At 43.1% G+C, this 27,524-nt stretch overlaps 4 protein-coding genes across 6 annotated transcripts; 2 read left to right on the top strand and 2 right to left on the bottom strand.

The window, feature by feature from the left end:
• Nucleotides 1–605: 605 nt before the first annotated feature.
• syvn1 (synovial apoptosis inhibitor 1, synoviolin) lies at nucleotides 606–9,746 on the top strand. The gene is made up of 16 exons (XM_041048849.1): nucleotides 606–785; nucleotides 2,249–2,400; nucleotides 2,563–2,655; nucleotides 2,808–2,960; nucleotides 3,441–3,489; nucleotides 3,908–4,011; nucleotides 4,441–4,567; nucleotides 4,688–4,787; nucleotides 5,039–5,104; nucleotides 5,537–5,653; nucleotides 5,901–6,058; nucleotides 6,815–6,961; nucleotides 7,162–7,308; nucleotides 7,761–7,944; nucleotides 8,269–8,381; nucleotides 8,487–9,746. Exons 2-16 carry the CDS (start codon nucleotides 2,269–2,271, stop codon nucleotides 8,684–8,686), a joined length of 1,890 nt encoding a protein of 629 aa, XP_040904783.1. The 5' UTR covers nucleotides 606–785; nucleotides 2,249–2,268; the 3' UTR covers nucleotides 8,687–9,746.
• Nucleotides 9,747–11,058: 1,312 nt separating this feature from the next.
• Nucleotides 11,059–15,499, bottom strand: gpr137 (G protein-coupled receptor 137). 2 transcript variants are annotated; one of them, XM_041048800.1, is made up of 8 exons: nucleotides 15,352–15,499; nucleotides 13,633–14,105; nucleotides 13,326–13,375; nucleotides 12,923–13,160; nucleotides 12,253–12,402; nucleotides 11,961–12,086; nucleotides 11,707–11,825; nucleotides 11,059–11,494 (listed from the first exon to the last, which is right to left on the bottom strand). In XM_041048800.1, the coding sequence occupies exons 2-8, from the start codon at nucleotides 14,011–14,013 to the stop codon at nucleotides 11,398–11,400; spliced, it is 1,161 nt and encodes a 386-aa protein (XP_040904734.1). In that variant the 5' UTR covers nucleotides 14,014–14,105; nucleotides 15,352–15,499; the 3' UTR covers nucleotides 11,059–11,397. The 2 variants fall into 2 exon arrangements, with proteins under 2 accessions (XP_040904734.1, XP_040904735.1); XM_041048801.1 differs by having other exon boundaries at nucleotides 13,633–14,099; nucleotides 15,352–15,425.
• Nucleotides 15,488–25,185, top strand: pld7 (phospholipase D family, member 7). 2 transcript variants are annotated; one of them, XM_041048797.1, is made up of 12 exons: nucleotides 15,488–15,867; nucleotides 16,394–16,501; nucleotides 18,613–19,602; nucleotides 19,835–20,022; nucleotides 20,143–20,323; nucleotides 20,424–20,538; nucleotides 20,782–20,909; nucleotides 21,425–21,628; nucleotides 22,265–22,404; nucleotides 23,012–23,177; nucleotides 23,285–23,384; nucleotides 23,651–25,185. In XM_041048797.1, exons 1-12 carry the CDS (start codon nucleotides 15,742–15,744, stop codon nucleotides 23,851–23,853), a joined length of 2,649 nt encoding a protein of 882 aa, XP_040904731.1. In that variant the 5' UTR covers nucleotides 15,488–15,741; the 3' UTR covers nucleotides 23,854–25,185. The 2 variants fall into 2 exon arrangements, with proteins under 2 accessions (XP_040904731.1, XP_040904732.1); XM_041048798.1 differs by lacking the exon at nucleotides 15,488–15,867 and adding an exon at nucleotides 15,933–16,182.
• Nucleotides 25,186–25,316: 131 nt separating this feature from the next.
• Nucleotides 25,317–27,102, bottom strand: smim19 (small integral membrane protein 19). The gene is made up of 3 exons (XM_041048804.1): nucleotides 26,814–27,102; nucleotides 26,300–26,424; nucleotides 25,317–25,887 (listed from the first exon to the last, which is right to left on the bottom strand). Exons 1-3 carry the CDS (start codon nucleotides 26,945–26,947, stop codon nucleotides 25,817–25,819), a joined length of 330 nt encoding a protein of 109 aa, XP_040904738.1. The 5' UTR covers nucleotides 26,948–27,102; the 3' UTR covers nucleotides 25,317–25,816.
• Between the last annotated feature and the right edge of the window lie 422 nt (nucleotides 27,103–27,524).

The raw sequence follows: 27,524 nt of genomic DNA, 5'->3' as shown, positions 1-27,524 counted from the left end.
AGCAACACTTCCTCAAATTAAAATGAGATAGTGACACTGTGGAGGATTTCATTGCAATATCAAACAGCGTCAGAAACACATACCTACATACTTCTAACACTTTTTTATTTTGAAGGTCAACAAGAGCAAACCTCTCACGTCTTTTGGCTGAACGATAAATGTTTGAAATTATTTTTTAAATAATATTTTCTTAAGCCTGACTGATTTGTGCCCATATTTTCCTATTTCATATTTAAATATATTTCACTTGCGGTCGGAGCATTATTCCCACTCTGACATACTGTACAGTATAATCTAATGTAACGCCGAATTGGAGCCAGTCAGACAACTTCCTATTGGTCCACGTTTTTTATTTACCGTAAATCTCCTAAAAGCTGGATCCCTTAACATTTACAAATAAAATACAACAAATTACATTTACAGATACAACTCAGAAAATAGGCGATTAAACGCAAACATTAAGCCCTCACCAAATATATAAGACAAAGCATGTTTCTGACTGTTTTCATACCAACTAAGTGACAGAAAACAGGCAACATGTTAGTGATGCATGAAATTGCTCTTGCGTCATATTACCGTAGCAGCCGGATGTGAGGTGGCTCCCAAGGAGCAAGCCAAAGATAAACACGTAGCCAGACGAACAGGGGTGAGGGTAATAAATATTACAGAGAGGCTGCTGTTAAACCATCGAAATGGAGTAGCTGGTAAAAATATAGAGGTCCTAGCAGGCAAGGAGACATCCGTTTTATTTACCGAGGAGCTAGTCTTCCGCAGACATCGAGTTGGTAAGTCCCGCAGAGTGGTGGCAGCTGTAACGTTACCAGTTAGCTTGCTAACGTTAGCTAACGCCAGCTAACTAACCTAATTACCTGTCTTTGACAGTTAGGTAGTGTCTGGAGTAAAGCAACGTTACTAATACAAACAAATAGCTATACACTCAGCTTTTTTATAACTATGTTACGAGCCAGCGTTTGCAAGGCTGAGTATCTCTCTTGCTTCGAAAGCTGTCCTAAGGCTAGTTGGTGTTTCTGAGACTTAATTTTACCATATTAGCTTTAATGTTAGCGGGCTCAGTTAGCTGAAAGAGCTGCCTGTACACCAGAAAGGTAAATGCTAGTGAAACATACGCGGAATTAAAAGATTATATAGTTTTGGTATGTTGCTTCAGTATGAGATATGTTGTACAGGAGTCAGTGATGCGGCAGTAGTGGGAGTGTACACAGTGTTAATTCAAATGTTCGTTGCTGCGTATCTTCTTTGTAGAAGAACTGTAAAACCAAGAAAGCAATAATTTAACTTTATACATTTTTACCGGCATTGATGTGTTATATTCCGTGTCTCTGGTCCATTAATTTAAAACCACTAACCATTTTCATCTAGTACTCCAGCTTTGTCGTCTAGAGATTTATTGAATTTAAGTTTAGTCAGTTGTAGCCTGTCATGCACAAATTAGTGGAAACAGAATATTGTACAAAATGATGTCCTGTCATTTAACGTTTAATGAAAATGTGCTAATCAGAATGTTAATTTCAAAATGTGATTTGCAGTAAATGTTCAGACTTGGGATCCAGTCTCAAAGTCAACACGTTGGTTCATCTGCAGGTTAACAGCTGAATGTGTTTTCTCAACAGATGTTACTCAAAAAGCCCTAAAGGTTTTCTTCTGTATTTGCTGTGTGTAGTTAACACTTGAAAACGTTGGTGTGGTTAATGTAACGCCCTGGAGGAAATCCTTTCTGTTATTTATTTGGTGAGATTAAGATGAGATTAAACACATTTACTCCCACAAATAGTGTTACCTCAGTCAGCAGCAAACAAATCACATTGTTTTGAACTGCGTTGTTTCTACTGGGTCTGGCCTTCATATTTGCAAAATGAAGCATTAGTGATTGGCATCGATATGTAAAGATATTTATTTGACAGGTTTGGTCATTTTCCTGGTTGGTGGAAAAGCAATGGAAAAACACCTTGTATGGCCTTATTTCTCTTTTTCTAAGTAATGTTTGCAGAGTAATTAACTCTTAATGGATGACTGACAGACTGTCAAAGCTTTGTGACCATTTATAATTTAAAAAAGAAAACTTGTTTTTTGTCCAAATCTGTCTGAATAAAATGAACCTAGCCGAGATATCACACAATTTCCATCATAGTTCCACCCTTTATTTGCATATTGCTCTGCTACATCAGTCAGCTTTCACATGCAACATCCTTCTTCTTCTTGTCTCCCTTCATCTGTTTCTCCTCCACAGTATCTGTAGCTGAGTCCAGAATGGTGCGAGCAGCCTTGGTGACTGTCACCAGTCTGGCTCTGACTGGGGCTGTGGTGGCACACGCTTACTTCCTCAAACACCAGTTCTACCCCACGGTGGTCTACCTCACCAAGAGCAGCCCCAGCATGGCGGTAAGGGCAGTGCTAAAATCAAAGCTTAGTTTGAGTTTGGTTTAAATTGTTTGAATATTTTAACCATAGTAATATTTTTGCATTTGACAGTATTTCTCCAAAGGCTGTATCAGTGACATTGTGACAAATCAACATTTAGTTTCTGTTTGGTTTGGTTATCAGGTGTTGTACATTCAGGCCTTTGTGCTGGTGTTTCTGCTGGGGAAGTTCATGAGGAAGGTCTTTTTTGGACAGCTAAGGGCTGCAGAAATGGAGGTAAACTGTTTATGTTTATTACTCACTTAATTGATAGTAACACACATTGTCTTTTGTAATTAATGCACAATCTCTGTTGTGTTGTAAATGACAACGATGAATCCCTTCAAACTTTATTTTCTTTCTGCACTGTCATCCACCTCTACCACCAGCACCTCATCGAGCGCTCGTGGTACGCGGTGACTGAGACGTGCCTGGCATTCACTGTATTCAGGGATGACTTCTCCCCTCGCTTTGTCGCCCTCTTCACCCTCCTGCTCTTCCTTAAGTGCTTCCACTGGCTGGCTGAGGACCGGGTGGACTTTGTGAGTGATGATGGAGAAACAGCTTCCTCAACTTACACAGTGCACTGAATACTCCCTCCACTGTATCTGTATACAGATATACAACATATACAATACATTGTTTAAAGGTAGAAAGTGAACGTTGGACAAAGGATTGGGCAGGTGGTGTGTGGCTATGGCTGCATACCAGGGTTGAACAAACATTGTTATGTGACATTTTTAGCTAAAACTATTTGAGCAAGTGAAAAGCATTGCTTCACTGGTGAGGACGCTGTGAGTGCAGGAAGCTTTACCAAACTAACTTTACTAGACGGCAGTAATTAGCCAAATATCGAGTACACTGGAACATATTACAGATTTCTGTGCTCCTTTATTAGGGAAGCATTGATACAATTATCATTGGGAATAATAATCAATCATTCAGTTATTGAATAGACATACATGACTTTGTGTGCTTTAAGTAAAATGTAAATAATGTTTATTTCCATGGTTTTCTGTTAGATGGAGCGGAGTCCTAACATCTCCTGGGTTTTTCACTTGAGAGTCCTATGTAAGTACATGTTATAAAGCCACATCCGATATCATTCTTCCCGCCCTTGTGTGCTGGCGTTTCTTACTTTTTAACTTTCACTTCCCTTTCTGTTTCTCTTTCATTTCTGTTGCTTGTACATATGAAACACGCCTTTTCGCTAAATGAAACTGTATGCAAATCATTCTGTTTGCACATGAGGCCAGGTGCTCTGCAACATGAGAATAACTTTAACAGACCATAAGCCTGAGAGTAGCACCGATTAAAGGGGCCATTTGATTACATACAGTTTACTGTATTTGAATTTGGGACAGTTAGTTGTTTATTTTGAGCAAATACAAAGGTACTTTTTATCCAATTTTACTCTGACCTGCGTGTTCAGCAGGTACTGCAGCCCCTCACAGAAGTGTTATTCAATGTTGCTCTTTATGTCCTGCAGCACTAATGGGACTGCTGGGTGTCCTGGACTTCCTGTTTGTCAACCATGCCTGTCACAGCATCATTACCAGAGGAGCCTCAGTCCAGCTTGTTTTTGGATTTGAGGTTTGTCATACATGATTGGAGTTGAACTGAAGCTCTGTTTCTAACTGTAAACAAAATAATCCCTCATTCATTTGTGATAGGCTGATTCTTTAGTTATTGTCATTTTTTACTATGGGTTTCATCTGGTGACTGAGTTAGCCTACACCACAGGAATAGTAAATCAAAGTCCTCCAAAATGTCAGACCAGCCATAAATCAGTACTCCTAAACGTTTGGGTTCAAAGTTTGAGAGAAAAGGATGTTTTTACATGGGAACCGTGCCTCCTACTTAAAAAGGATTTTCTTTTATTTTGCCACATTACTTGGCAGAATCTTTTTCATACTTCATGTTACAGTTTGTGTCCCTATGTGGTTTGACATGCTAATATGCATACACAGTGTTTCTAGACCCTCTTTTAAATAAGGTTTCTCTCCTCTGTGTGCTCATCAGTATGCCATCCTGCTGACTATGGTGCTGACAACCTTCATCAAGTACGTTCTGCACACCGTTGACCTGCAGAGTGAGAATCCCTGGGACAACAAGGCCGTCTACATGCTCTATACTGAGCTCTTCACAGGTACCGTGTTCAGCTGGAGCTCAAAGCGTGATGCTGTTTTCAACCAGACAGCCTGCATGTGAAGTAAATGATGAAATGATATCAGCGAGATTCAAACGGTGTGTGATGTTTTTATACCAGGATTCATCAAAGTGCTCCTGTACATTGCCTTCATGACCATCATGATAAAGGTCCACACTTTCCCCCTGTTTGCCATTCGCCCCATGTATCTGGCCATGAGGTGAGCAGGTTTATTGTGTCTGTGTTTGTGTCAGAGCCTTTATGATGCTGTTGTTACTTCTACCAGTGTAGTTTCCTTTTATTTCTCTTTGATTGGTCCTTTCCTTCATTTTGATGATGGTATTTTAAATTTTAAGATATGTTTCCATACTTAATATTTTTTTGGAATAAGATGATCATTTTTAAATTAGATATTTCAGTTTCATGTTTATGGAATGTTTCAAGTTTTGTGCTGTTTTGTTTCCCTATAAGGCAATTCAAGAAAGCTGTAACAGATGCTATAATGTCTCGGAGAGCCATCCGCAACATGAATACACTGTGAGTGACGTTAAGCCTTTCCTGATTGCGCTGCATTGTATTTGCAAAAGTCATTATTTCCCAGTGCATCTTTTTTTTTTTTTATTAATTTACATATTATTTATCTTATTTTGTTGGACAAAACATGGTCAAGTGGGAGTTCAATTTTCATTTAATGACAAGGACTGTGTTCCATATGCCAGTTAATGTCCATTCTCTGTTTTGTGTTAATGTTTCTGCAGCTAAATATGCACACTGTTACGTAGAAACTTTGGCATGCTCTTACTCAAGTTGTAGCAAACCCATATCATTTGTCTGCTGTCCACATTTTGTTTGTTTGTTGCTTTGTTGTTTCTTGTCTCTTCAGATCAGCTTTCAGGGCTGCACTTCAGTATTTAGTCAGTGGTAGTTGAATTGCGTGTCACTTCTTTTGTCCTTTCTGCCCGGGCTCAGATACCCTGATGCTACTCCTGAAGATCTGCAGGCCTCCGACAACGTCTGTATCATCTGTCGGGAGGAAATGGTCACTGGAGCCAAGAAACTACCTTGTAATCACATTTTCCACTCCAGGTAAGTCCTGTGGTAAACAGCCTGACTCAGCGGGAAAGATTCCAGACTGCAAACAAACAAAACAACTTGGATGTCAGACATGGTCGGCGTCTCACTATGTAAACCATTTAAAACAGAAAATGAGTCAGTGTGGCAAATTAAAAATGACTTCAAACGCGAACCATTGGTATTGTGATGTGTTAAACGTTCTTAACTGTTCTTGGAGTATTTTAAATAATGTTGTGTTACCTTCCTTTCCTCTCCACAGCTGCTTACGGTCCTGGTTCCAGAGGCAGCAGACCTGTCCTACCTGTCGCATGGACGTCCTCCGAGCTTCTAATAACACTCAGACTCCTGCTCCAGCCCAGGCACCTCCCCCTGCTCCAGCAGCCCCTGCCAATGCCCCCGCCGCCCCGCCTGCTAATGGTATGGATCAAAAACCAGTACACACAAACACAACCCCCATGTTGTTACTGCTGCTATCAGCACCACGTAGAGCCAAACCAAGTGTTAGCCGTGCAGAGCGTCTGTCATGTGGGTGCCCTCAGCTGTAAAACAGCAACTGTGCAAGAGTAGACCAGAGCAGAAACATTCCTTTGAAGCAACTTATGCAATACTGCACTCTGCAGTACCCGAGAGGAGAATATTTCACCTGGCTACATTTAACTTCTTTGCAGACATAATGTACCTTCATACCTACTGCTGTGAGGACGGTTTAACTCAGAAAAACATTTCCATCTATGGGCTTAAAGCCAACTGTCAGATTGTACTGTAATATTTTTCAAATTAATCAGATTTCACAACTTTCTGTTTGTAGAAAACTGAGACAGTCCTGTGAATAATGTTAGTCAGTCTGTGAGCTGTTTTCAGCCCATTCATCCCGTGTCTTTTTACACAGTACCACCCTGGGGCGCCAGAGTCAGACATCTTTAAATTCTACACACATTGGCTTTGAGTTTTGAGTAATTAGTCCCAAAATCTTGATTCTATATAGTCACTACATGGCACTTCATAAAATCACCTCTGTCCTCCACCTCTCTTTTTTTGGCTTAATTATCAAGCAAGTGTTGCTGGTAATAACGACGTCTGTGCAGAGAGTGTTAATTATGTTTTGAAGCACCCTCTGGTAAATACACATTTGGACCATTCTTAAGCATCTCTTTGGTTCTGTTTCCTCTCCAGTGGCTCCAGGCATGTTACCAGGCTTTCCCCCTGGCATCTTCCCTTTCTGGGGTCCCTTCCCTGCTGTGCCTCCACCTGCTGCAGCAGCTGCAGCTCCTGGTGCTGCTGATGCTCCACCGAGCAGCGCAGAAGCTACACAGGCAGCTGGTAAGGACACATCGTCCTGCCTCATCAAATACAGATAATCAGAGTCATTATTATTCCATGACTGTGGTCGCACGAGCCTGTGCACTCTCAGATGGAAATAATTACTGATAACTGTAATTGTATTGATGTTTTTTTTTTTTTTACACCATGAGGACTTTGCATATACCCAGGTCAGTCAGTGCTGTGTGTGTTTCCATCAGGTACCAGCCAGCCCACATCGTCGAGCGCAGACACCTCTACAGCAGCTGCTGCTCCGGGATCAACAATCCCAGGCTTCCCCTTCTCCTTCCCACCTCCTCCCTTCCCCACTACACCATGGCTGCCCATGCCACCACCTCCTCCCTTTGGTAAGCACAAATACTCAGTACTGCCTTGAAAACTAAAATGAATAAACACGTAATGACAAATCACTCTTCTCTGTGTTTGTTATAAAAAGACAGAGAAGAGAGGAAGTGCAGCTGCACGTGGATGAGTCATAATAATGTTGTCTTACTTCCCCTTTACTGCCAAGTTTGTGTTTGAGAGTGTCAGTCAGACAATCATGATTAAATCTTAATTCTTGAGGTTGAAATGATTGTTAATGTTCAGTCTCAGCCTGAGTTGAATTAGATCATGTTAGAGTTAGAGTGCAGACCGAGGCCTCTTCAGTCTTCTCAGATCCCAGCCACAGAGGCTTTAGCTTAATTGGTAACTATAGTTAACTACAGTAAACACTTCCCTGCAGCTCCCACTCATCTAGTTTACACATGCAAGGATCTCAGCTGCAGTCAGGTTTATTTTATCCTCTCCTCTCCTCCAGTGTCGTCGATGCCTCCCCCTCCTCCGTCTCTGTCTCGCCTGTCCGAGGAGGAGCTGAGGGAGCTGGAGGCAGAGGGCCGGCGGGGCCTCGAGGCCAGACTCCAGTGTCTCCAAAACATCCACACCCTGCTGGACGCCGCCATGCTCAACATCCACCACTACCTCAGCACCGTCGCCACACTCACGTAACTACACCTCACTGATTCTTCTGCCAAATTAAACTAAAATCATCAAACTCATACTGCTGCATTTGTTTGTATTAATTTCACCACAGCAGCTCAGTTAAGAGTTGATGGTATGTGTCAGGCTTTTAATCAGCTTCACACTGTTTTTTTTTTTTTTGGTGAAGATTTAAGTTAGAAGGCACAAACAAGTGGTCACATTGTCTGGAGGGGATTAAATCTTAAGCAAACACACTGAACATGGCTCTTGTGTCTCATTTTCTCCAGATGAGAATGTCATTTTCAGTTCAATGCTTCATTGTCCTCTTACTGTTGTTTCTTTCACAGCCCTCCTCGGGCTGAGGGCAGCGCTGGAGAAGCTAGTGCGACAAACCACACTGCTTCACCCCCCACAGCCGGCAGTAGCACAGAGAGCCCCGGCCAGGAGGACTCTCCCAGCTGTAAGTAAACTGACAGTACACATCACCTGTGAACACAGCCAAGATAACTGAAACAGACACTTTGGACCGTGACCTGATCATATTTACTTTTTGCCACTGATAAAGCGAGTGGAGCTACGGTCTCCTCCCAGCCCGCTGACTCCACCTCTGCTGCCTCAGACACGGAAAGACTAGAAAAGATGGATGAAGGAGTGGTGGAGGACGAGGATGGAGAGCCGAACGCCGCCGAGCTGAGGCGCCGTCGCCTTCGTAAGCTGGTATCGGCAACATCATCGTCGTCATCATCACCCCCTCCCGACAACTGATCCGTGTGTGCTGACTCGGGACATATCGTTCTGGACCAACAGGAACTCTGAGCAGATTGATCTTTGCTTTTGGTTCTTCATTGCCTCTCTTCCTCGTGGCTCTCGCCTCCCACAGGCTCAGGTTTCTAACTGTGTCGAGTTGGACTCAGGCTGCCAGGAGACGCAGTGATCTTTACCGCTTATCTGCACCATTTCTGTGTCAGAAAGCAATAGCGTGACCTTTTTTGTTTTGTTTTGTTTTCATCACCTTTCTCCTTTGAGAATGACTACTGCAATAAGAGTTCTGCAGCTGTTTGTAGGTTTAATCAGGTGGAAGAAGAATTCTCGTTTGAAGCCCAGATATTTGGTCGAGAGATGGTATTTGGATTTGTGTGTGGTAGTTTTACTGTCAGTGACATCTTTGCCTGCACTTTGATTTTTGTTTAATTCACCTTCCTTTTCAGTATAAAGGTGGTCCCTTTCACCACATCGACATGTTACACAGAACCTGGATCAGTGTCCGATCCAGTGAATTCAAATCAAAAGAACCTGTTTGCTGTTTTTTTTTTTCCTGTAACATGCATCATTCTTCTGTTTCCTGATTTCTCCACGTTGCCACTGGAGACGTAACATACTGATTTATTTGAATGTGTACATACTGTATAAAGAGTTTTAATAGGATGATCTGTACATAATGCAGAATAAACTGTTTGACTGAAACGGCAGTGGCACAACACACACATTAGTTTGTATGCTGATACCACAGAGGTGAAATGTGTTGAAGCTCATAAACTGTGAGCACTTTTCTGCAGGCTCTCTGTTGCAGTGCTTCAATGTTGCCAGTGAATTAAAGATTGGGCTGTTAAATTCAAACTATCACTCACTGCATACAAAGCTTCTTTTAGGTTAGTCTGGAATGCAAACGTTTGCTTGCTGGATAAACCCTGTTTTGTTGACAGTGAAAGTTCATTCTTGACCTTTGAAATAGTAGTTGTCAAAACAGTCCTACGACAAGGTCCCTTTAGAAGCTGTTCTGGGGCTTTTGATCACAAAATCTCTACTTTTAATTTAGCATGTACAAGTCCTTTTAAGTTAAGTTTACATTTTTATGTATCATTAGATTCATTCATAAGATTAACCCTTTACGGGGCAAGGTACCATATATGGTAACTTCAGCAGGCTTTAAAGATGGCACCCCCACGTCTCTCAAAGAAGGGGGAGAAACGTGATTGCAGCCTGAATCTGAAACTTTTTTAAAAAGTCAAAAAAGAAAAAATAGGCAGAGATGTAAGTGGACAGCAAGAAAGGCAGACCAGCATTCAGATATACTGACTCCCAAGCAGTCAGGTAGACTGACAGGCGGAGACACAGATAGATAGACTGACAGACAGACAGGGAATTATTTGACTGAGCCTTTCACCATCTCTTGTGGTCAACAAAAGGACTCAGGCAGGTGGCATGAGGTTTGTCACTGAAAGAGCTGATGACAAGCAGAGCGGGAGTAATGGGAAGTTTCAGGAGTTGACAGCTTAGAAAAAGTCCTATAGTCCTATAAAAATCCTGATATCCTGAAAGACATGAGAGTGGACAGGTCATCTGCCACAGTAATTATCACGTCACAGACTAATGTGTTGTTGTGAATGGATTAAAATATGTAAGAACAGGTGCAGGCACAGCTCGTCTCCCTCATATATTTTCTGCTTAGCAACAGGCTGAACAAGTTCTTTGTTTGTTTTTTATTGGTTTGTTGTTTACATGGTAAATGTCAGTCATGTGGTGCAGTCAAAGCCACAGGTGAGTGATTTGCTATGAGGAAGCCTCTTTCCAGTAAAGACATAAAGGAGAATACCATGTGATAATCAGCTGCAATTACAAGGTAGAAGTACAGTTATAAAATAAATTAAACTTACATCACAATAAAATTATACACAGAGGGGAGAAGAATCCAAATCAGTTTTAAAAATTTTAAATGAAGACATTCTTTACAAATGTGACATACAATCAGAGAGAACAGCAGACACTGGCCATAAACAGAACTAACAAAAACCAAACAGAAAAACCCAATAATACCTGCAGAGACATGCAGGTCTGGGATCAGAATCTGGGATGGAATTATTTATCAAAGGTGTCAGACGTTAGTGGCCTTAAAGAAACAAAACTCTGCTATAAACATAAAATTCCAAAAGAGACTGCTGTTAATTTGTATTTCAGTCTGTTTCCTATATATCTGAAGCAGTGCAAGAGAAAAGTTACCTTCATTTAAACGATACAAAACTATAAAATAGCATTGATGCCTGTTACCAATGGTTATCACAAGCTGTGAGCTCATTACAGGTAGCATTACAGATATTCATTTATTAAGGAATGCTAATGAAGCTAAATGTGCCATTTTAAGGAACTGTAAGCTATTTTACCATTTTATCATCAACAGATCAATAGCTTAGTTAAAACAAGCCAACAACTTGTGGCTAAACCTCAGTATAACTGTTTGGCCGTTCACATCTAGGAGGACTTTTCCCTCTGAGTTTGTTCCCTTTGAGTTGAGAAATATTTTTAATTTATTCTCCATTCAAAAACTACAAGGTGCATATTCCCTGTTTGGTGATGATTTCCTGAGGTTTTCAGTGCAAAAACTGCTCATCGAGCGAGGGGCTACTGGCTGGTTGCTATGTGTGTGTGTATTTTGTCCTTGAAGTGAAAACCACAACACTGATGGTGGACAGGAGTCAGGGTCAGGTCTGGGGGGTGGAGTAGAACGAGTGGTGCTGGTGGTTCTGGTTTGGAGGGTTGCTGGCAAACAGGAGAGGAGCGGTCTCTGCTCCATACCATCTGAAACAGTGACAAGAAGAACGTAAGATGACAGCTGTACCCACTGTGCAGAGTGGGAGGAGTCTGCTACGGTGACTTTCAGTTTAGTTAGTGATTTCATTGCTTTGTCTAGTTAACAAAACCAAAACCAAAAGCTTCTGGTTTTTATATTAATATTCTGTTAATTGACTAATTGATTGATTGCCTGTGTAACATGGTTTTACTGATCGTACCCTGACTGTGTGTGTGAACTGCGTGCCCAGGGAACAGGGGTGTCCTCATCGCTGCCTTGAGGGTCATCAAAGAAATACGGATGAGGTAGGACCCTGTTTTTGATGGCCATGCTGCTGGTCTGTGAGGATCAGAAAAAAACACGAGTTGAAATTACTTCTCCTGCTTCAACAAGACACACCCTGTGTCACGTTTCATTTTTAAATTTCTTTTTTGGTTAATGTTTAGTTCGGTGCCTGTGGGACACACTAACTACCTCCTGAGCGGGCTGTCGAACCCTGAAGATGAGGATGAGCAGACTGGTTGGGAGCAGTTCCCATATGAAGAGGATGGCACAGAAGACCAGGTAGCCGCTGTCGCCCAGTTCATTACGCAGGTCAGCCTACAAACAAACACACACACATAGGATTATCTAATAGTGTACTGGTATTTTTACTGGCCATGGCTGTTAACTTTACCGCAATCAACCATCCGACAGCCATTTCTGCCAGTGTGACCCAGACTGACCAGTGTGCTACACTGGCTGGACCCAAACATTATATGATTACCTGGTCAGAGACGTTGTACCAGTCAAAGTTGAAGGACTCCACCCAGTGGTCCTGGGACAGGAAGAGGACTGTCAGGTTGTAGCAGGCTCGACTGGCAAACAACAAGATCACTGCTGCGCCCAGTGCTGTTGTGCGGCACACGGTGGTCCCCTGGTCAGGTAGGAAAGGCAGAATCACAGAGGAGGGTAAGAAGTGGTTTATGTTTGAAGGGGCACATTCAGAAAGAGTTGCATTAATATAAGAATGGTCAAACCAGATGCAGCAGGTGCAGCAATATCGGAATTTTAATTTTACTCTCTAGTATATGTCTAACGTTATATCATACAATTCCCATAATGCAACTCAATGTTGCCTTTCATTAGACCCTCCCTCCCTGGTAAACACCCAAGTCTTCCGAAGTCCACACTTCCAGTTTTTAACACAGCTCTGTTATGAACGTGTAGCCTCCAAGCCCAAGATGAGACTACCCTGATGATGTCATTGTGATGTCATCTGGGTCATTTTTGCAACCTTGACAAAGCTCCCCCAGAGCCACAAAAGACTTAATACACCTGTTTCCACAGGATGAGTAGGAGTAATCATGAGGAGTGAATTAAGCTTGATGTGTGAAAACAGGTGGGGTGGCCCTTTAACTAAAGCTGATTGCTGTGTGGACTGAAGCTGAGCGCACCTTGCTGATCAGGTAGGGGCTGGTGGAGTGCGAGTGTCTGCTCAGGAGCAACAACAAAGCTGCCAGTAACACCGCATCCAGGATAAAGAGCGAGTCATTGACTAGGACCCGAACCAGGACCAGGTTCCAGGTCCGCTCCCCTGACCCGCCACGGCCTCGGTCCCCAAGAGCCGCACAAACCACGTTGACACAGAGGAAGACGGCGTTCATTGCACCATACATGCACCGAGCCAACCACCTGAGGAAGACATGGAAGCCAGAGAGAGAATGAATTTGCAGCCATAAGGTGTGTCGGAGGCTGGATCATGACATTCATGTGTCAGAGCCAAAGCTTGATACAGTATCACTCTCGAAGGACGAGCAGATCTTTTCAAATTTTCTGCTGTGGGGGGGTGTAACTTACAGTTTTCTGTCCCCTGCTGAGCTATAAGTCCCCCTCACTTTGAGCAACACCTGTGGGACAAAAGAGAAATATGCTACATAGTAAACAGACACATTGGACTTCATGAATGAAAGTAAAAGCAAAGGAAATACTACAAGTGCGTCTAAAGGAACTACTAACTGCACAAGGTTTCATTTAAATAGCTGTTGGGTTCACAGCTGATGAAAGGAACTCTCCTGGTCAAAGATTATGTAAAAGTGGCCTTGATCAGTCCTTCTTACAATCATTCTGTCCATTTCCATCCCTGCTCCATTCTCCCCAGCCTTACCTGAGTGAAATACAGGCTAATAAGGCTGAGCGTGAAGAACTGTAGACAAACAGGGAAGCAGTACAGCAGCCAGTAGACTGTAACAGGTAGGTGGTTGGCCTCCAGGGCATTACAGAAGTAAAAGGAGAACAAGGTGGTGCGGAGGGCGGCCCACAGCAGGCAGAGGAACAGAAAAACACTCTGGTAGCTCCATCTTTTGTGTCTGTAGAGGTACAGAAGCCAGAGCTGGGCGTACACCACCAGGAAGAGTGCGGCGTACAGAGCGGTGTAGAGGATGGTGAAGCCAAGCTGGACCGACAGGGCCACAGCCGGACGAAGGGGGACAGGGAGAGGTGGAGTGGGGGAGCTGGGAGGAGGGGCAGCTGTGGCTGGAGCTTCCATTGGGGAACTGTCAGAACCAACTGTCCATCATCACAGAGACACTGTCTGACCTTCTCCTCTCAACCTGAGGGGTTTACATGAGAGACCTGAAACTGACAAACAAAATCAGAAGAGGTCAGGAGGTCTTGACGAAAACACCTTGAGCTTGTGCCAGTCCACAGTTCTAAGTGTATATTCCACCCTGTACACACAGGCATCAGACTCATTACTTCACAGGATCCACCCCGCCCATTATTCATCCCTGCATTTTATTTTGAACGCTGGAACAAGAACTCATCATCAATTTATACATGTTAATTCAATGAAATTACAGGGAAAGGTTCATATGTACCTTAATATCCTTCAAGCCACTATTGATAAAACTTCCTGTTTACCACAGTGAAATACTTTCTCCCATTTCTACACACTGTGCACTCTGAGCTCGGAAAAAAAAAATCACAAGATAAACTTTGTCTGGAAACACTGCCTATGTGTCAGGCATTCAAGCACCACATTCAAAACATGCTTCAGGTTTCACTGTTTTAAATGATCACGTTTTATCACGTTTTATCTCTCCCACATCTCTCAGGGCCTGTTTAGCGGTGCTATGCATGACTGAACCACTAAAAAACCCAGAAAATTATTAGAGCTGCACTGTTTGGGTAATGTATCTATTACTCAACTGACACAAAATGAATTGGTAATTATTTTTATAATTAATTTACTGTTTCAGTCTTTTTTTTCCCCAAGCAAAAAAGCAATGTATTCTCTGTTCCTCAGCTTTGAGGATCAGATGTTTTTTCTTCGTCGGGCTGGACAGTGAAGGGAAGTCAAACTAACACTTTCACTTACAGTTGAGCTGTGATGTATTTCAGAAAACACACAGTGAGAAATCTGACCTGTTTTCTTACCGTGAATGACACTGTAACTACAATGTCACGTTTTGACTCACACTGTCAGATGATACACATACATTGCAGACAACTTACATTATTATATAACAATACATCAGTCACATTATGGTGACACACATTCGTAGTCATTTTCATTATATATATGTATATATATATGATAGACTATATAGACTAGTTATCACGTTGTACAGGTGTTCATGTCCACTGGCTATATTATAGTGACCTCTGAAACTCAGTAACCCAGCCAGTTAAATGTCTTTGGAACATAAACAACCGCTGCTGGTCCGTTCAGACTGTTCAACGGCTAACTAAGCTAACTGAAACTAACTTTGCTAACTGACGTGAATGCAAACTATTTCGAGAAGTCGCTAAGTTACGCTATGTCTGCTCATAGAAATCACAACACGTTTATGCTGTCAGTAATCGTTAAACGATAATAGCAGACCTTATTTCAGGTGTACATGAAGCTCCAGCGTATGTAGCGGACGACGGTAATCCCCGGCTTCCGTGTTTGACCTGACTAACGTCTGATAGGCGGAGCCACTGTTTTGATTCTAACCGCCAATCAAGCGACGACGGGAAATCGCGGTTTCTTCAATTTCTTGTTTACTTGTCTCGGGAAGAACGGCGCTTACAAATCACACTTAAAGCTCAGGTTACGTATAGGTGACCGAGGAAAGGTGTCTCGGTAACTAGCAGCTGTGGCCGGTTTTGTTGGCCACCGCTCGGCATCAGCCGTTTACCACAGCGGGCTCTCATCAGACCAGCGCACTGCTCTTCACGCTCGTCGTTAATCTCGTGTCACGAAGGTGCTGCATTATTAAAGAGGTTCAAGATGCCCATGGTGCTACGATCCAGAAAGTCCATCCACCAGAGTCAGGCCAGCGAGGTAGAGTTACCGGACACAGGACGGGCAAAAACGAGAAGGTCGACCCGCCTGCACGGCAGAATTACGTACGAGGTGGGTATTTTTATTACTCAGCTTTTCCGCCTCCTCTTCCTCCGCTGCTGAAAACTTCACAGTCAGCCACGTAGCTGGCTCGCTAACGGCAGTGGCAGCGACGTTAGCTGGCTAACCCGAGAACAATACTCAAGAAAGGATTATATAGACTCCAGCCTGCTTTAACCCGTCATATATTTGATGCTACTACCACTTTAGCTTATCTAATATTTGCTTAGCTGGTTAGCATAACTGTTAAGAGCGGAAAAATTACACCGTGAGACTGAACCCCTGCGCATAGCCAAAACTTGTTACCTAGCAAGTTACTCTATTATGGTAAGTTTGTTTTCACGCCGACGACGTTTCTTTGTGAAGAAGGTGATAAAACGTTTACATTTTAAATTCCTTTTTGTGTTACTTTTGCCACAGGCATGGTTAATTTTCACACTGTACGTCCTCAAGTCTTACAGGAATGCATAACTAGTGCTTTATTACAATGCTGCATGCTCCTTATTGACCGTGAGTGTAACCGATGTGGTCCTGTCAGGAGTCAGATGAGTCAGACTCTGAGTCTGTCCAGAGCCAAGTGATGGAGAGACACCAGAGTCCCCCGGCTGAGCTGGAGGAGGAAGCTGCTGAGGAGGCAGAACTAACGGTAGGCAATAATTCACCTTACAGACAACTCAAACAAACGCACCTCTTGCTCTTACATGTTATTTTGTATTGGCAGGATAAGGGGAAAAGCAGAGCCTGCCTGGGATGCATGGGTGTGGCCTTATTTATACAGTGGTGAGAGAAGTAATGCTGTGTATGTGTGTGTGCAGCAGCATGTAATCATCTCCAGGAAATATTGTCACCCTAGAGCGGAAGTGTCTCAATCTCCTTTACTCTGCTTCAAGAGAAGTACAGATTATAAGTAAGGCCGTGAGTATTTAAACAGGAGAGCTCAATCAGTACTGGAGTGTTTGTGTGTGTGTTTATACTGTGCATTCAGAAAATGTTCAGACTCCATTTTTTTTTCACATTTTGTTATGCTGCAGCTTTATTCAAAATTGTTCAAAATCCCTTTTCCCTCATCTATCTGCAGTCAGTACCTCATAATGACAAAGTGAATTGTCTTCAGGTTTAATAAAAAGGAAAAACTAACTAAAACTTAAGCTCAGGTGCCTCCCATTTCTCTAGATCACCTTTGAGATGTTTCTACACCTTGATGTGAGTCCACCTGTGGTAAATTCAACTGATTGGACGTGATTGGGAAAGGCACTCATCTGTCCTACATAAGGTGTCACAACAGACAGTGCATATCAGAGCTTGAGGTCAAAGATACTGCCTGCAGGGCTCACACACAGGATTGGGGAGGGCTACAAAAAAAATCTGTTGCATTCTGGCCTCCATAATTCTTAAATGGAACAAGTTTAGAACAACCACAACTCCTCCTAGAGTTGGAGGCCCAGCCAAACTGTGCAGTCGGGGGAGAAGGGCCTTGGTAAGAGAGGTGACCAAGAACCCCATGGTCTCTCTGGCTGAGGTCCAGAAATCCTGAGTGGAGATAGAAAGACTTCCTGGAGGACTAAGTAAAGGAATGAATTTAAACAAATGTAGTGTAAGGCAGCAGCCTGTAACATCTTACATAATTATTGGAATTCCTTTTTGTCATATTGCACACTTATTTGCTGTTACTGTTGCACCTGTGAATAACTCAGTCAGGCTTTAAGTTTCTATATCTATATATAGCCATTTTCAAAACAGGTGTGGTAAAGTGCTTCACTAACATAAATGGTGAAATTCATAAAATGTAGTAGCAGTATGTAGTAGTTTAGAGCAAGGCTGACATATAGAAAGGGATAATGAGAAATTGCAGTTACATGAATGCCAGAATGTGTTTCAGGTAACGTGGGCAAAAATCAAATTTGAGATGTCATGATCAAAAATGTTTGTTAATGTAAAAAGACTGTTTGCTAATATCTGATGGAGTTTTAACAAATGTTGAAATTTATCTGCCCAAAAAAAAACAATCGGCATCAGCCATGCATCAGTCTGTATCAGTTGGGCTTAATCAGCCTTTTTCTCAGCCCACATTTTTACTTGTCATAGTAGGAGAGGCACAGCTGTTACTAATAACATTAATGATGACTCAGTAAGCCATGACTGTCATTTCAGTGGCATTTCCTACTGTGACATGCCAAAATGTCTTGCAAGACAAAGGCCTATGGAGTTAGACAGTGAGACATAAAAACAAGTCATTAGCGTGGCCACGCCCTGACGAACTGTCCTGGATCGCTGGTTTGGAACTATGGTTGCCATGGGACATCAGAGTGTTTCTGAACATTAGCATTGTCTCTAACTGCCATTAGAATGTTGAGTTGAATGATATTGTAGCCATGACAACACACGTGTCAAGTCCACAAACAAATATTGACACCCATACCAACATCTGTGGCAGGCATGCGGAGGGGTACGAGTCAGGAGGGCTAATTTGAATATCTGAATAGGTGTGGCTATTCTGCCTCTTAAAATGCTACAGAAGCCTCTCCAAGTATTCAACAGTGTTATAGAGTTGTTGATAACCAGTACCCAGACTGTTGATGTTTAACTGCTAGACTTTTTAAAGTTATATCAGATGGTACAGGCAGCTAAAGGTGCTGTTATAAGTCTGTTCAGACTGACTGGATTAAAAGCTGTGTGCGTGTACCGAGATGTGCTATAGACGTTTTTAATTCACACAAAGGATGTATGCTTTTACTAATGAGGTTCTGTCTTCCTCAGGAGCTGAAGTCTTGTAGTGTTGTGCTGGACCGCCTACAAGCTGAGGACAAGGCTGCGAAAAAAGAGCTTGAGGAGAAAGAAGAAATGAACCGCAAAAGTGGGAAACCCGTCTCTCGGATCCCTACTTTCCATAAACGACCCACCAGTGCAAGCCAGAACACGGAGGTGCCTGTTCCCAAAAAAGATACCCCTGTTCATGCAGCTCAGCCTCATGAGAAAGCAGGATATGGAAGCGTGGAGGCTTCAAAGTCCAAACTACCCGATGTCAGAGAAACAGCGCTCCCCCTGCCATCAGTCCGAGTCCCCAAAGCCGGTTTCGAAGCCCCCTCTCCATTCAGCAGCACTGAACAAGCCGCTACATCAGCTCATAGCTCCCAAGTGACTGCACCCAAGAGCTGGAGTTTGTCTGAGTCTGTGCAGCATCCCCTCATGACTGCAAGCCCCAGGCCTGCCCTAAGACCAAGACACGAGTCAGAGCAACATTTACCAGAGCAAGACAAGAGCAAACCCTCAGAAGAAGAAGCTGATTCCACACCAGATGGCCCTGTAGGTCACCTTCCTCATGAGGGCTCCCTCAGCCAAAAGCAAGAGCACGGGACGGAAGAGATGCATGACACTGAGGTTAAAGGCAGGATTCCCTTCACTGCGTCTGGAGACAGCAAGACGTCTGAGTCTGCAGAGAGTGCTCAGACAACGGAGGTCAGCCAAGTGGATGCCATTATGGATGAAGAGCCACCGTGGGAAACAGAGCCGGTGAACATACTCGAATTAAAGGATAGCAGATCTTCATCGGACGTTGAATGTGAGGAGGATTTGACAGGTGAGGGGTCTGAGCGCCACGATTTAGGAGAGGTGAAAGACCACCATGAACCACATGTAAGCCAGTCAGAGGTTTCGAAACTGGCAGAGATACAAGCCAGTCTGGATGAATCCACCTCTTCTGTAGCACCAGAGAAGCCCACTAAAGCCAGATCAAGCAAGACAACCAAGGTGAGTTATGTTGCTGTACTTACTTAATAGATTCTGATATCAGTCATGCTGTTTTCTTGGTGGTCTCAACAGAGTCTGTCATATGTAAAGGAATTTCTCCACACCCTGCAGTAACAGCTGTGGTATGCAACACAGTCCTAAGCTGTTTCCCAGGCTCTTGTCAAAGCTGTGATTGCAGCTTCTCTCATTTGTTTATTTGGTTGGTTAAAATTCCACCTCCATCACTTTGCAGAGCTCAGGATGCTCCAGTTTTACCCTCTTCTGCTTCCTGCCCATGGCCTTGCTGCTTCTCGGAGGGTTCGGTCAGCACGTGTGGCACTATGGGCTTCCCATGTCTGTGGCCCAGCTCACAGCTCAGCTGGAGCTACAGTGGCTAGAGGGCCTTGACTTGGTACCAGAGCCTTGTAGCACTGATTGTCGGTAAGAAATGTCAACAAAGTTTGGTCTTTGGAGAAAAATAAGAATTTGTGATATTGACATTATCAGGACTCGTTACAAAACCAGCCTGGTGTAACTTGGGTTACCCTGTCCCCTGTTCAGAGTGCATCTGGTGGAGAGCATCCCCGTGGGTCTCTACCAGGCTTCTCCCTCCTCCAGACAGAGCATTGCAAACAGCTGGCTGCATCTGCTTGACAAGGCCAACAGCTCCGTCCACATTGCTGCTTTCTACTTCTCACTACGAGGCAGCGATTTGGAGTTTACTGATTCCTCTGACTCTCAGGTCAGAACAGTGGCATGTCCTAGTCTCATGATGTAGCGCTGCATATGTAGTGACTGAATACTTTTTTTTTCATTTAACCTTTGATGTGTGTGTTTTGCAGGGACGAGAGGTCTTTGAACACCTGAAACAACTTGAATCGAAAGGCGTGAAACTTCAGATTGCTGTCAACGCCCCCCAGACCTCAACCCAAGACACAGCAGAGCTGGCTGCTACAGGTACACCATCATCCCCACACATCCCCACTAACATAGACTCCACAGATCGGTGTTTACATTGTTGAATTTACGTAGTGCAACCTAAGAGAACTGTTTACTGTTAAGAGGATTCTGCTGATGCTGTTGCTAGTATTCAGTTAGTACTTGCACATAATGGTGTTCAAACCAAGATAAAGAACTGGGAACTTTGTGTGTGCGAAGGCTGAAAGTTTCTGGATTGATCTCTCTGTTGCGTTTTTGCAGGTGCAGAAGTCAGAGAAGTAAACCTCAAAGCTGTAACTGGAGGCATCATCCACACCAAGCTGTGGGTGGTGGATCAAAAGCACCTCTACCTGGGTAGTGCCAACATGGACTGGCGCTCTCTCAGTCAGGTAAAGCAGAGAGAACGCTGTGCATTTTCAAACCTATCTGCATTAATGCGGGCAAGGCTGAAGTCTGCAGTCATTCTGTTCAGTGGTTACCCCACATGACCTTTTGCATTAGGAGGGAGACTTACATCACTGTCCATTTGCAGATCAAATTACTGTCCAGTAGATTTGTAGAAATGATGTCCCAAGCAAGTAATAGCATGCGGCTGACTCCCAGGTAAAAGCTCTGAAAGAGCTGAGAGGCATTTTTATTTGGAGGCTCTAAACCTACAGACCTGTTTTAAGACGTTTTAAGACTGATGGTGTATTATTCAGTGTAATAGACTTTGAAGGAGTGCTGCACAACTAATCATGTAATTAAACTTTATCAGCTGCTGAACTGATGCTTACATGTTGCAGAGCCTGCACATCTTCTCTGGATCAGGCCCCAGATGATCCCCTCAGTAACACAGCTGTTGTGTGTTCGTGTGTGTGGCTGCAGCAGCATTAATACATTCAGTGGTCTTTGTTCAACCAAGGTGAAGGAAGTGGGTCTGTCAGTGGAGGACTGCAGCTGCCTGGCTCAGGATGCCTTTCGGATCTTTGGGGTGTACTGGAGCATCGGTGGTGCAAACAATGGCTCCCTGCCCCTGTACTGGCCTGCTCGCCTCTCTGCCCTGTCCAGCTCCCAGAATCCTCTGCGTCTGAAGTTCAATGGAGTACCTGCTCAGGTCTACCTGTCTGTAAGTTCAGCTCTGGTCAACCCTGACTAATAGCTCAGGAATGGGGAAATACTGTTTTAAACCTAAGGAGCCTGTCAGGTTTAAGCTCATTAATCAGACAGATGAACTGAACTGTGGTAATGTTTGAATGAAATTTAAAAAAAGGCACAGTTACATTAGAAATCTGTACACTGACAGCATAAGCACACTACAGTGACTGCTACAGTATCTGCAGCAGTCTGTTGATTTTGTTGCACAGTGACAGCTTCAACATACAGTCTTCACAGTACATCATACTGAAACCCAATGCAAATATGTTCCCAGTGCCACATTGTTTGTTTTACCATCATTCCCTTTGAATACAGTGATGGCAGTTTTATTCATTGTTACTTAAATTTTTATTATCAGGTGTGATAATGGAATTGGAAGGAAAAGCAACCAAAAATGTTGGTTTTAGTTTTTTGAAAACTGAATACATCTTGATGAGTTCTCCCCGTGTGTCAGGATGTTTTGTTTTTAGCATTGTCAGTATTCTAGGCAAACCTATCAGAGTCTTTACCACATTTTAGACAAGGGGAGGACTGTAAAATATTCCTATTCTCTCTCTCTCTCTGCTCCCATGACCCTTATTGCTTGTTCGTTGTCTGTTTCCTACAGAGTGCCCCTCCACAAATATCAGCCCGAGGCCGCTCTGACGACCTCTCCACCATCTTGTCTGTCATTGGCGATGCCCAGAAATTTGTTTACATCTCTGTCATGGACTACCTTCCTCTGTCTGAGTTCACACAGCCGCTCAGGTACACTCAGAGCCACCAGTGTTGCACACTGCACTGTTAAAATCCCGCAGATTCACCATCAGACATACAGATTTCAAAAACAAAATCATGCATTAAAGCTCAGTGTGACGACTTATACTATTATTATATCATTTGATTAGAAACATTCTACTGTGTGACTGTAAAAACTAATGTAAAGTGGACTAGTAAACGGGCATTTGTGGAGCAGTCACAGCACTGGACCCTGATTGGCTGACAGAGCAGCTATACCTGCTGACTGGAAACTTTTTAATTGAAATGTTGAAAACTTGCCAAACTGGAATTCAGCCAATCACCCTGACATCCAGCTGTGATGTGTTTGGTGTTCAAAATTTACTGTTTAGAAAAGAAACCCCCACTTGTTTTAACAATGTCTCTGTGACATGTGGATCACACTGAAATGTGTTTTCCTCAGCTTCCTCTTCATGAGTTACTCACATAATGAGTCTTTTTCCTGCTTGGCTGTATTTCCCTCATCTGCCCTGAAGCACCGCAGACGTACATACAGTATATCGACAGTACTGATCTGTCTCCTGCAAAGCTTCCCATGCTGAAGAGTTCAGACTGTGCTCTGGTGTCCTGCTCTCAGGTTCTGGCCCGCCATCGACTCCGCCCTGCGCGCTGCAGCCTGTACCCGTGGGGTGCAGGTCAGACTGATGGTCAGCTGCTGGGAGCACTCCCCTGCCTCCATGTTCACCTTCCTGCAGTCCCTGCTGGTGCTTGATAGGCCTCCGCTGAAGTGTGACATTGACGTAGTATGTTCTGAGATTTAATTTCCGTAATGGCTGAAACATAGTGCACTTAACAGAATGATGATGGATCCTGAGCTCCTGTTTTATTTCTTTATTTTGTGTCTTTGCAGAACATCTTTACGGTGCCTTCAACAGCAGAGCAGATGAAGATCCCCTTTGCACGAGTCAATCACGCCAAGTACATGGTTACAGACAGGGTGGTCTATATAGGTATGTTATGACTGCTGCTCTCACCCTTCACACATTAATATGTGACAGACTCAGAACACTGACTCTTGAGACATTTGGAGTTTACTTATATTCTATTATTTCCATTTTATGCTACTTTATAAAGTAATTATCAGCTCTTCTTCATCCAACCACAAAAAATGGACTTAAAAAATCCCTTGATATACTGTCCATAATACTATGACCAGAGCCACTCTATAAACTGAGTTACTTTACCTCCCTGAGACTGACTGTCTCTGTCCCCATAGGGACGTCCAACTGGTCAGAGAACTACTTCACTCAGACTGCCGGCGTGGGCTTGGTTGTGAACCAGACGGGCTCAGAAGTTGGAAAAGGCCAGCAGACTCTGCAGAGCCAAATGGAGGAGCTCTTCCTTCGAGACTGGAGGTCCCAGTACGCCAGCCGTCTCTCTGTGGACAGCGTGGATGTCTGCCATCATGGCCGACACTGAGGGTTTGTTGTTCAATAAAGCACATTGCATTGTAGATGAGCATTTCGCTTACTCCTGCCACTTGAACTTTATTTTACTTATGCAGAAATCAGCTTGCTGCACTGTGTGAGTGAACAGTTTATTTGATTGCTGTTTTCTGACTGCCTGCCTTTCTCTGTATATAATTGCGATTTTATATTTAGTTTCAGAATGTGTTATTTTTATACTGTGTAATGTCTTTACTTGAGCAGAGGCGCAGGGGAACTCGCTTTTTACAATTTATTTTATGCCTGGAGCATTTTGCATAATTTCCTTTAAAAATGTCGGTGCCAAGCTTTAACCATCTCATGCAGGAAATTAAACATTTCCAAAGAGGTGCATCCACCATGGTCATGTTTACACTGCTGAAGCTATCAGCTGTTAATATTCATGTGTAGTGGAACCATGTGCTGTAATATTAATCCAACAGTACAAGATTCTTGTAAATAATGGCAGTTTTCCATTTATACCTGATGTTTGGCTCACAAAGAAATCTAGTGTAAGGATTACCACCATAGAGAGAAAATAACTCCCTCAAATGAGAGCGAGCGTGGCAGCGTGGCTTGTTTTTTGATGGAAGTGTTTGTTCTGGAAGAACCATTTTCCTCGTCTGGAGTCTGTTTTACTGTACTGAGAATCACTGTGCTGTTTCTTTGATCAGTTCATTACCAGGGTTTTATCTGTTGAATGCCTGAGATCCTGCTTCTGTTATCAGCTGACGTGTTGTGTCACTTCACACTGTAAAACAAAGGGACCTCCTGGCTCTGGATGGAACGGGGGACATTTCAGTTGACCCCTGACAAACAGAGCGGTATAAATAAAACCTGATCCCCGGCTAGTGGTCTTTGAGAGCTTCTTCTTGAGCACAATGAGTGACACGTTGATTTGTTGACGAAGGAACAGACATGGTTGTAAGAGTTGTGACCTAACTTCTACACACTTCTTGTGTATCTCTCCTGATAGCTAGCTAATTCAGTTTGTGCCCTTCTTAGGATATCTGATGCCACTGAATTAAAATAATAAATGGGATTTAATGGGATTTTTGTAAACAAGTGTCTACAGCCATGCTAGTAGCCCTGTGAGGCTGTACTTAAACAAAGCAGTGCTTTGAGCTAAACACTAAAAACAGCATGCAGATACACTCACTATAACATGCTAACGTGCTAATGTTTAGCAGATATAATGTTACAATCCTCGTTTATCCTGTTAGCATGCTAACATTTGTTAGTTAGCAAAGTACGGCTGTCTTTAGTATCTGATCACAAACCAAAGTAGTGGATGAATGTAATGTGTGAAGACATAAAACACTCTTGATCTGAATAACAGTTTGTGTTTGATATGGTTTTCCTCATTCTCCTCACTGAAAAATACAGAATCTATAATTATGCAAACTGGTTCCCACATCACACATGTGCCATGGCTAAAAATTCAACAGTATTGAAAAATTCAATGTTTACATGTCTTTATTTTCACATTTGACAATTTTAATTTTACCACTTGACACAAAAAATATATATTACGACTAACAAGTAAAAAAAAATCTAGAACTTATGTTAAATCTGAAGGATTTTTTCTCCTGCCATACTGAAAATACCTCAGTGACATCTGCTGCAGTTACAGGTTTATCACTCCTCACACTATGTTAGTGTCATTACTCTGTATGCTACAGCAGATCTGCATAATGCCACGCTCTGTGAAGAGCTCCTGGCTTTTATTCATCCCTCCAACTGTATCTGCTCCATGTGTTCACATAAAAAAGAGACAACAGAAGGCGAATGGAGACAAGGCTTGTTCAAGAAGCCAAACAGGAAACAGCCAGGATAGGACCAATCACAATCTCTGATCACGACATTCAAGTCATTCAAGTCCTTTCCTATCCATGTACAGATGGCTTGAAGACGCAGGAGTGTTTCTCTGACACACAGTGACGAGTGCCCACCTGCTCTCATTCCATGGAGAGCTGCACACTGTCTGTCTGGCCTTGTTGTTGTTGTTGCTGCTGCTCATATTTTCTGGCTAAAAGGCAAATGACAGGAGAGTTGAAGACAGCAGAGGAGTTTAATTCACTCCAACATCACCCAGCATGACAATATAAGACACAGAGTGATCAAGAACTACACCATTAAACTAAAAAATATATAACACTTGTCACTTGTGAGGTCTTTACATGAGTGCACTGCAACTACTGAACATAATGTGCAGAAAACATTTTGTGGTGCCTGTTAATATATCCCTTTTCTCCAGTAGAATAGGAAAAGATGAAAGATTACTTATGGATTACAAAAAAACTTAATACGGATGTGTGAAGCCTCTAAACTGGAAAATTATACCCTGTCTTTAATGTGGCCCCTTCTGAAGCCAAGTTGATAAAACCAACATTCTTTCTCATGCTTCTTCTAGTCCTGTGCAAATCTGCTCTGACACTCACCCAGAGAGTACATCTCCAGCTGCTGTCGCAGGCGGACCTTCTGCAGGCTGTCGTAGAAGTTGGGCTCCGGGCTGCTGCCGACGGTTGGGGGCAGAGTGAAGATACGCATGATCTTCCTCTTGTTTCTTGTTTCAGAAATAAATAAAGAGAAACAATAAGACCGCATTTTCGCCATAACGCTTTAAAAGGAGGTTGCCATTTCTGCGTAGGCGTTGGTCAACTAAATTTTGAAGTTAAAATTCAGTTGTAATAGCAGGTTTGAAAGATTAAATTGATGCCGACACTGGCAGCAGATACTAAAGATGTTATTTAAATATCAAATCATGTGATATTAAAATATACTAACTTGCCTGTAACCAAGAAAACATTAAAATTCACAATTTTCAAACGTATTATTGCGTGAATCGTAGTAAAGAAAACTCACTGACTGAGCCACGCGCATGCGTTATACCTCTGTCTATGATAAGCTGAGCAAAAGAGTGAATGGTTGACTGAAAGTGCGAGCTGTCCTTACTTTCTGGCGTACATCAGCAGACCGAAGCTGACCAGGATAACCAGCAGGTAGACATTAGTGGCCTCGTTCCAGGCTTCGTGCACCGAGTAGTCAATGGACTCGGGCTCGTTCCCCAAAACCCCGTGAGCACCCATAGAAACACGACAGCTACGACCAAAGTCTGCCGATAAACACGTGAAAACAAAGAGATATTGTATTAACGTCTCTTCGCTAGCTCTCACTTGTTTGTAAACCAACTGTGCACAGCAAACATCACGACGTCACATCCGCCTCCTTTCTCTTCTTCGTCCGTTTTGGTTTCCCGGAAGTCCACACTCTGCGGGACACGTCGCTGCCTCCTACAGTCCAAAACCTGAACTCAAACATGAAGACGCACAGCTCCAAAATACTCCACCTGTCATGTCCAAGTGGAAATAGCCAGATAAACTTTTGAACCTTGCAATATTTTCGTATGTATTTTTACAGTTACTGTATTTTTTTGGTTATGAAAATAACTACTACTACTAATGAATATCAGCAGCTTCAAATAGAAATTTAAAACAAATTAGTATTATTCTAAACCAGGGGTCTTCAAGGTTTTTCAGGCCGAGGACCCCGAAACTGATGGAGAGATAATATTGCAGCGTGCGCACTGCAGTCTGGACACACTGAAGACCCACAGAGGACCAAAGAGGAGCAGACCCCAAGACCAAAAAGGAGCAGACCCCAGGA

The sequence above is a fragment of the Toxotes jaculatrix genome, chromosome 10, assembly GCF_017976425.1.
Source record: "Toxotes jaculatrix isolate fToxJac2 chromosome 10, fToxJac2.pri, whole genome shotgun sequence".
Classification (NCBI taxonomy): domain Eukaryota; kingdom Metazoa; phylum Chordata; class Actinopteri; family Toxotidae; genus Toxotes; species Toxotes jaculatrix.
The sequence above is the reverse complement of the archived record's forward strand: the minus strand, read 5'-3'. Positions and strand labels throughout refer to the sequence as shown.